The sequence below is a fragment of the Meleagris gallopavo genome, chromosome 12 (genome assembly GCF_000146605.3).
Source record: "Meleagris gallopavo isolate NT-WF06-2002-E0010 breed Aviagen turkey brand Nicholas breeding stock chromosome 12, Turkey_5.1, whole genome shotgun sequence".
NCBI lineage: Eukaryota > Metazoa > Chordata > Aves > Galliformes > Phasianidae > Meleagris > Meleagris gallopavo.
Genome location: NC_015022.2, coordinates 12,085,336 through 12,093,657, shown reverse-complemented (window position 1 = coordinate 12,093,657; position 8,322 = coordinate 12,085,336). Strand labels below are relative to the sequence as shown.

The 8,322-nt window shown below is 42.0% G+C and overlaps 1 protein-coding gene across 1 annotated transcript in view; it reads left to right on the top strand.

Annotated features, from left to right (window-relative positions):
• The window catches only part of TICRR (TOPBP1 interacting checkpoint and replication regulator), a 17,407-nt gene that overhangs the window by 904 nt on the left and 8,181 nt on the right, over nucleotides 1-8,322 (top strand). The window contains exons 2-15 of the mRNA XM_010717529.3: nucleotides 3-147; nucleotides 811-1,096; nucleotides 1,677-1,909; nucleotides 2,121-2,364; nucleotides 2,858-2,990; nucleotides 3,252-3,388; nucleotides 4,055-4,264; nucleotides 4,568-4,716; nucleotides 5,899-5,993; nucleotides 6,290-6,383; nucleotides 6,532-6,611; nucleotides 6,870-7,112; nucleotides 7,706-7,802; nucleotides 7,985-8,057. Of these exons, the coding sequence (XP_010715831.1) occupies nucleotides 3-147; nucleotides 811-1,096; nucleotides 1,677-1,909; nucleotides 2,121-2,364; nucleotides 2,858-2,990; nucleotides 3,252-3,388; nucleotides 4,055-4,264; nucleotides 4,568-4,716; nucleotides 5,899-5,993; nucleotides 6,290-6,383; nucleotides 6,532-6,611; nucleotides 6,870-7,112; nucleotides 7,706-7,802; nucleotides 7,985-8,057 (2,219 nt within the window). The remainder of the gene's footprint in view (nucleotides 1-2; nucleotides 148-810; nucleotides 1,097-1,676; nucleotides 1,910-2,120; nucleotides 2,365-2,857; nucleotides 2,991-3,251; nucleotides 3,389-4,054; nucleotides 4,265-4,567; nucleotides 4,717-5,898; nucleotides 5,994-6,289; nucleotides 6,384-6,531; nucleotides 6,612-6,869; nucleotides 7,113-7,705; nucleotides 7,803-7,984; nucleotides 8,058-8,322) is intronic.

Sequence of the window (8,322 nt, the reverse complement as noted above, 5' to 3'; positions counted from 1 at the left end):
CGGTTCGTGTCCGGAGGCGGCGCGGCCCCCGCGGAGCCCCCCGCGCTGCAGGAGGTGGCCGAGAAGCTGCTGCCCCGCAGCGTCCGCGAGCTGCTGGCCGAGCAGAGGATCACGCTGTACTGGGTGGACACCGCCGAGAGCTCGCAGGTGAGGAGCGAAGGGAGCGCGGCTCTGTGTTGCGGGGCCGATAGGCGTTTGTGTGCCGGCTTCCCGTTGTTCTCAGTTGTAATCTTTGAGTGGGGGAGGTGTGAAGGGTCTTCGCTTACTGCTGAGTAATTCTGTTCTGCGCGATGCTGAAAACGAGGAGCGATGATCCCTGTGGAGGCTGAGCTGTGTCAGCAGTTTATTGATGGGCTGTCTCCTGATTGGAAGTTACAGATATCCAGAATGGCAGCCCAACAGTTCCAGTACCTTAATGCTACATTAAAAAGCCCACACTTAAAAATAATGGTTACACCTTAATTCAGTGGCAGTTTTATCTTTGTTGTATGCCCGGGTAAGTTACAGTCCCTGAAAGTACTTGGAGGATGCTGCATTGAGATACTCTGTATAGATTTCTTGTGCTGGTTCGTCTAAAATGATGCAGTGCAGTCCTTGTTGGTTGTTTGGATGGATGTAATCTTACTGCTAGCATTAGAATCATAGATTCAGAAGGGTCGTTTAAAGATCTAGTCCAATTCTCCTGTAATAAACAGCTCAGTCAGGTGCTCAGAGCCCAGTCTGGCGTGACCTTGAATGTTTCCAGGGGTGGAACATCCACTGCCTCTTTGGGCAGCATTAACTCGAGGTCTTTCTGTGTCTTCATTTCAGCTGATTAAATCCCCAGATCACGATGGATACTGGATAATGCTCCAATTGCTCCAGCAAATAGGAGGCACCATTTTGCCATCTGAAACCTTAGTGCAATGTCCGAGACAGCGCAGGGCAGACCTTGCTGATGTCTTTCTCAGAGACCCAGGTTTCCCAGTGCCACAGACTGTGCCATGGACAACACTTCTGCCATCGGATTCAGCCTTGAACAGTTTGTTTTCAAAGCCCTCTGTACTTCGTGCAGTGTTCCCCCAACAAGAAGGGACGTTATTTCTCAGCATGCCTGGTAATCTTTCTTCTTTTTTTAAGACATAATAATAATTGGTCTGTGATGTAGAGTTCTTGATGAGCTTCCCTTATGAAGAGTATATGTGTGGCAGAAACTTCAGGTATTTAAAGACCTGTTTTTTTATTATTATTAACAAAGTTATCAAGGTGCTCTAGTAGCTTTGATACGAGAACTATTAGTCTGCATTCCTAGTCTGCTCTCTATGTACCCAAACTTTGGGAAAGCTTAGGAGTCTGATGAGCTCTTTGCTGAACCCACACTATAGAGGTGTGTGCACTCCTTTACATGCTTAGTTCAGTTTCTTCAATATGGTTGAACTAAAGGAACTAATTGAAAGGCCTGACAAAAGAAAGAGATTAGCTTTAAAGCAACACGTTGTGTGCATCTGCTCTTTCTGCACTCTTCACTCTGCAGGCCCCTTCTGCACTCTTCTCTTTTGTGAGAGAAGCTGGAGGGAACTCACTGTAGAGCTGTCTGATGTTGCAATTTGTTTTCCTTGCATTGAAGTTCTCTTCGTGTAGATGAGAAATACGTTTTGTACTGCTCTAGACTTACACTTTCTTTTACCCTTACACAGAAGGAAAGAAGGAAAGCTGTGCTGTGATTCTGGAACCTCTAGCCATGAGTCAAAGACAACTTCATTGTCCACTCAACATCATTCTGAAAGGCATCGTGATGAGCTGGAACTGGATGCAGGCTGTCAGCTTTCTCACAGAGAACTGGATACTGAGAAGCTCTGAGACTGAATGCACAGAGCAGAACTGGTTCTATCAGCTGTTACGGAATCTAGTGATGAAAGAACTGCATGTGGTAAATCTTTCTCTTTGCCATAAGCTAGTAGCTAGTTTTAAATGAACTGTGGCAGGAAAGGTGACAGTCTCACATGTGATATCATAAAGACAATAGCAGTGGTATTTGTTATGCAGCAAATTGGTCATTTGGAGCTAAATTCAGAACATCCATCTAATTAAGTCTCTGTATATTTCTAGAAAATGTAAATACATTTTCTTTTTTAATGTAGATTGCTGAAGTGTCTCAAACTACATCTTCGTGCCCCTGCACTGCTGTTTTGTCACCGCTTTCTGAGAGTACTGCTGTCCTCACTCTGTTCTGCACTGAAAAGACAGCTGAAGTTCAGCGATGCAACCTTGAGGGTGCTGTAGTGCAGACCTCTTCCCAGGATGATGCTCTGCACCTCCCAGATGTTGTACATAGTGTGTTGAGTGAAATTGACATGGCAGCGGAAGACTCTCTGGCTAGTACAGGTAGGTGTTAGGAAACACAAAGCAAGTCTTTTGTTCATCTCTAGATCTGATTTGGGCTGGAAGACTCTGCTGCTTATGAGTTCCTTAATGAGGAGTCTCATTTCTTGGGGCTTGTTTTTGTGGCTCAGGTTTTATTATACAGAAATCTGCTCTGATGTACTTTACAGTTTTATTGACAGTGTTAGTTTTTATCGGCTTATAGATAAAGCACAGCTGCACATGCTTGGGTGCAGGTTTTTATAATGAGGGTTCCTGAAAACTGTCACACGGAGCATCCCTGGCCAGTCAAATCTTTACAAGTGCTTTCAAGATAACTGCATTTGGCTCACCTGTTTTGTGTTGTTGTGAATCTTATGAGTCTCTAGGCCTGGCAAGTAAACTGCCCCTCCATGATCAGAGTTTTGGGAACTGCTGCCTTAGAGCCTTTGTGAAGGCCAAGCTTTCTACCATTTCATTTAAAGCTTTGTTCTGATATTTTAATTTCTCTATTCAGAAGAAACTCCTATGCCAGAGTGGGTCCAACGAGAGCTGTCCAGTACAGGGGGCTGGCATCCTTCAGTGCTCGAAGCGTGGTATTCTTCTTCAAATGCTTGTGGAGCAAGCTCAGATCTGATGGATTCATTCAGGTACTTTTCTGAAACAATGCTATGCTTCTTTTCCACTTTGGTGCAGTTCTTTTAGAATTGCTTTTTGTTTTTCCTCAGTGTTCCTTAAGTAAGGCTTTTGGGAACAGGCTTTGGAAGAATACTGACGTGTTACTTGTGGTATAGAATTGTGTTTTCCTACCACTTGGATGTAGGAAAAACAGGTCCTGCGGAGTAAGAACAAGTAGTATGCTTTCTTCTCCACTGCTTTTCATACCTGTATTGACTTATCCTTGTCTGCAGACTCCTGCAGGTTCCATATACTAATGTGAAGGATGATGCAGACCAATCTGAAGTGGAACTCTCAGAAAGTCTGTCTGAGCTGTACCAAAGAAAATCAAGCGAAGTATCTGCTGGAGCAGGAAATAACAAAAAAAGACGTATGTATAGTGTGGGATTGTGTGTATTTTATCAATGAAAGATGATAGAGAAACCTTATTGCATAAACCCTAATGATCCATACTCAGGATCATGAGTAGTGGCATGCTTTAGATTTTTTTCTCCATTTTAAGGACAGCGTAAGTTACGTATCAGTATTATTGTTTAGAACAATCCAAATGACTCTTAAATGCAGGGTACTCAGTGACTGACAAATCTGTTAAGAGAGCAGAGTGCAGAGCTCTGCAGTTTCACTGATTCTTGGAACAGGGACCACTACAACTTCTGAATATTGGAACACCTCTACTTTATTTGAAATTGGAGAAACTTCAAATAAGAGTTTCATTGCTTTTTAATGTACAAACCAAAGGTGCATATATACTCATCTGATGTATGCTTAAGTCAGCTCAAGATTTCTTTCCTATATATACAGATTCTGATTCTACTTCATAAGCAAAGTCTTCATCTACTTTTGACTCCAAGAACTTGCTGCCTCCTGTGCTGCTTGTACATCTATTTTATGGAGGAAATAAATACCTTCTAGAGAGTGTTCTTAACTAATGATTACTTATCTTGCTTGACTGCAGTGCAGAATTCTATGTTGTGTTCTAACTTGATGTTCCTACCTCACCCAGTGTATCTGAAATTCCCTTCTTGTGGTGTTACAGGGGGGGTTCCTCGAACTCCAGTCAGGCAGAAGATGAAGACCATGTCCAGATCCTTGCAGATGCTCAATGTAGCAAGGTTGAATGTAAAAGCACAGAAGTTTCAACCTGATGGTATGCCAGTGGTGAGTGAGAAGGTTCCACAGAAGCTTTCAGCAAAAAGATTGGATGAGAAGTTGGAAGGGAAAGAAAAGGCACTTAAAACATCAGTAGGTGCGTACTGACTTACTATTTATTCTAATGTGGGGTAAGGCTTTTCCTTGTAGCTGCCTGTGGCTGGTGTGGTGAGCAGTGAGACATTACAGTAGCTTAGAAGCTTGGTGAAATGCATATATCTGAACTTTCTATTTGTTCTGGACCTAAGGCACCTCTGTTAATGTTCTGAGGTCTTGCATGCATATTTGCATAATAACTTGAATTCCGTTTTTCAGCTGGAATGAGTTGGTTTATTTTTTTTTTCTGCCAGTAATGTGTGGTAAGCTGATATTTGGTTGATGTGGACCATTTCCCTTTCAGACTTGAAAACTGAAGAGGAGCTGCAGTCTCATTTAATTACGAGCTATCAGAAGGTGGTTGCTGAGGAAGTTCTTTCATCTGTGTGTGCACAGAATATGATCATGGCCATTAAAAGGTTCTTGAAAATACAGGATACCAAAGAGAAAGAGGTAGGTAAGAACATGTGAGCAGAGCTGTCACTAGTTTAAGTATGAAACAGCAAGATCTTTAAAACTACTTTTCCTTCAACTCAAGTTATTTATATGCACATTTGGAAAACTACTAACAAGTTGTTCTATCTTGGCTGAATCGGTACTAAAAACTAAGAATAAAGAACATAGGATAATCCATTTCAGGTGTTAGTTTACACCTCTGTGTAACACACTGAAACAGATTTTTTTTCCTTTACATTGACCTCCATCTGAGTTTTAATTTCATTTAAAGACAATGTTTTCAAAAAAAGAAAATTCTTAGAAGACGACTTTTAAAATATGGTGTCTGTTTTTGCTTTCGTGGTTAATCTAGGCAGATTAATTCTCCAAGGGAGAGAAATAGTCAAAAGTATTTGAGTTTGAGTAGTGTTATGGATTGTACAAAGATGATCAGGGGACTGGAGCACCTCCCCTATGAAGACAAACTGAGGGAGCTGGGCTTGTTCAGCCTGGAGAAAAGAAGGCTGCGGGGTGACCTCATTGCAGCATTTCAATACCTAAAGGGAGCCTACAGAGGGGAGGGGAATCAACTCTTTGAAAGGGTTGATAACTGCAGGACGAGGGGAATGGTTTTAAGTTGAGGGAGGGAAGATTTAGGTTGGATGTCAGGGGGAAATTCTTTACAGAAGGAGTAGTGAGGTGTTGGAACAGGCTGCCCAGAGAGGCTGTGGATGCCCTGTCCCTGGAGGTGGTTCAAGGCCAGGTTGGATGGGGCCCTGGGCAGCCTGGTCTAGCATTAAATGTGGAGGTTGGTGGCCCTGCGTGTGGCAGGGGGGTTGGAGATGCATGATCCTTGAGGTCTCTTCCAACCCTGCCCATTCTGTGATTCTGTAGCTGGATTAAGCTACAATTGGTAAGTTGTCACTAGTCAAAGCAAGTACTTTGAGAGACAGATCCATAGGTAGGTACTGAAGACTTGAAGCTGCAAGCAGTCCTGTGCCTTTTGTCGTTAGGCTGTATGTTTTTGTGCATCTTGCATTGTGACTTTACTACTAGAAGCAAGAGAGAATTCCTTCCTTGAAGGAAGAAAACAAAATTAAGCTGTTCTAAAAAGACTGGGAGAAGAGAGGCGTGGGAAGAACCTGTCCTGCATACAAGGAACACACCTGAAGTTTTTGCTCTAATTATGTGTATCTGCAGGTCGCCTGTGTGGAAAAAGTCAGAAACCATCTCCTGAAGACAAGCAAGTTGCTCAGACAACAGCATGGCTCAGAGAAGGAAACCAAAGTCAGAGAGTATGAGACACCCTACCTACTTTAACTCCTGAGATGCAGTGGAGTTGGTTAGCACTTCTCAGTGGTAGCTTTTTTGTGCAAGTGAAAATACTTATGTTGGTGAAATAGAAGCATGAAATGCAAATATACGTACGTTCTGTGATAAACATTGCAGCCTAAGTGTAAGATGTGGCATCTCTCCTGCTGCCAAAAGAAGTGCTAACCAAATTATGCTGTCCAGACCTTACTGCTTTATGAGCAATTGTTTTAGAGTAAATACCCTGTTCCCACCAGTAAATGACTGCTTCTTTTCTAAGGTGTCGACTTCAGGTTTTTTTGCGGCTTGAGTTGTGTCTTCAGTGTCCTTCACTACAAAACAACGCTGATGAAATGGAGCAACTGTTAGAAGAGGCAAGTGTACTATAGAGACCAGAAATATAGACCCAGAACTTGTAATTTTCCCCTCAATCTATTGTGGCATTCTGTGTTCTTTGCTAAAAATGCAGTGTTGACAGCTGTTATATCTTAATTCTTTTTCCCACCTGATGTTCTCTTGCAGATGACAGATATGCTGCGCATTTTATGTCTGACTGAAGACCCAGGGTACCTTACGAAGTTCTTAGAGGAAATACTAGAATTGTAAGTTCTTTGGGATGCCTTGAGTGTTACTGGGGACTGTGGGTTTTGTTGCATCTTTTTAGAGAAAACAGATTTGATTTGCTGCATTATTGTAATGTGAGAAGCTTACACTGTTGTTTGCTGCTAAATCTAGCTAATGAGCAAGTAAACTGATAATGTTTTATTTTTTTAACTGATGCTTAAAAACAAAGGTTTGGGACTGTAGTGTTGACTGTCTTGTTGGTGATTGTATTTGATGTGGGTTCTCTAATGTTCTAGGTATATGAATTCTATACCAAAGACCCTCGGAGATCTTTACTACAGTCTGGGTACACAAATACCCCCAAAGCTGGCTTCTGTCCTGCCTTCAGACTTCTTCAGTGATGATTCAATGACTGTGGATAGCAAATCTCCAGGCCTTCCACCATCTTTATCGTCTGTCCTAACTCCCACTGCTGTTTGCCTACTTAGTGAGAGTGATCAGCTGGAGGAACTGCGCACTCGATCTGCCCAAAAGAGAAAGTAATAATCCCAAATGAGGGAGCCAGCTGGTTGTGATCTGACCTGTGTTGGTGGAGCTATCTAAACTATAGCTCAATCATTTGGATTTCTGTTGCTGAATAGCTAGTTAGGGTGAGCTCATGCTTGTTGAGAACTCTGAGCCTGAGGAACATATGAAGGACTCCTATTTTTCATGTTAATTGCTTATTGTTACTGCTAAGAGTGAATTTGGTGGGTTCTGTATGTCTGTTCTATGCATTAGTAGAGTTTGTGAGTCTCCTGTAAGAGGAAGAGGATGTTCCAGTATGCACGAAGTGACCCTGTATCACTGAAGTTAAGACTGAGGTTTGCTGTGGACCTCTGTGGTGGGGATCCTGTGTTCATTTCTGCAAAGTATGAGATGAGTTCTAATACCAACCTTAAAGTTAGTTACAGCTGTTTATATTGCAGATGACCTCTGTGTTGTAATGTGAGGGACCACCACAAAGAATTTACAGTCTGAGTTTAGGTTAAGATTTTCTATCTCTAGAGTCAAACCGGTGTTGAATTGTCAATTAGATTGATAACTCCATTTCTGATCTTATTTTAACTGAATCTTTGTGTAACTTCTAAAGGAATAATGTATTAGCCAGACACAGGAGCATGACAGAAGCATCACAGAACTTGCGTCAGATTGAGATTCCCAAGATAGACAAGAATCTCATCAGAAAGGTAAAACTCTCCCAGAAGCACTGTGGGTGGGTTGCTCATGCAGGGGTGTAGCAGTGCTGTCAAGTGACACGAGTGCAAAAAAAATAAATAAATCATGCTCTGTAACTCAGTAGGCATATAAGAACTACTGGTATAAGAGCTACTGCTGAGTCTAATTATAATTATTACTTTTTTATTTCTAGGAGAGCTCACGTTCTTACCTTGCTATTGAGAAATCCCAACCAATGCCTTTGCTGCAGAAAGAAGCAGTGCAAGGTATATTGACTTCTAGCTTTTCCGTGGAAAGGTGCGTCTTCAGCACATCATCCCTGCATCCCTGTGAATTTCAGTGAGCTGTGGTGCAATCATGCTGAAGCTGGAATTCTGAAGGAAGTTTTACTGAATTTTGGAAAAAAAAAAAATAATAATAATTGAGAAAAGTAGTTGTTTTGTGTGCTTACACACAGCAAACTTGTATCAGGTCCTGAAAAGAAAATGTCTCAGTTCTTTCTTGATTCTTGCAATTATTTCCATCTATTGA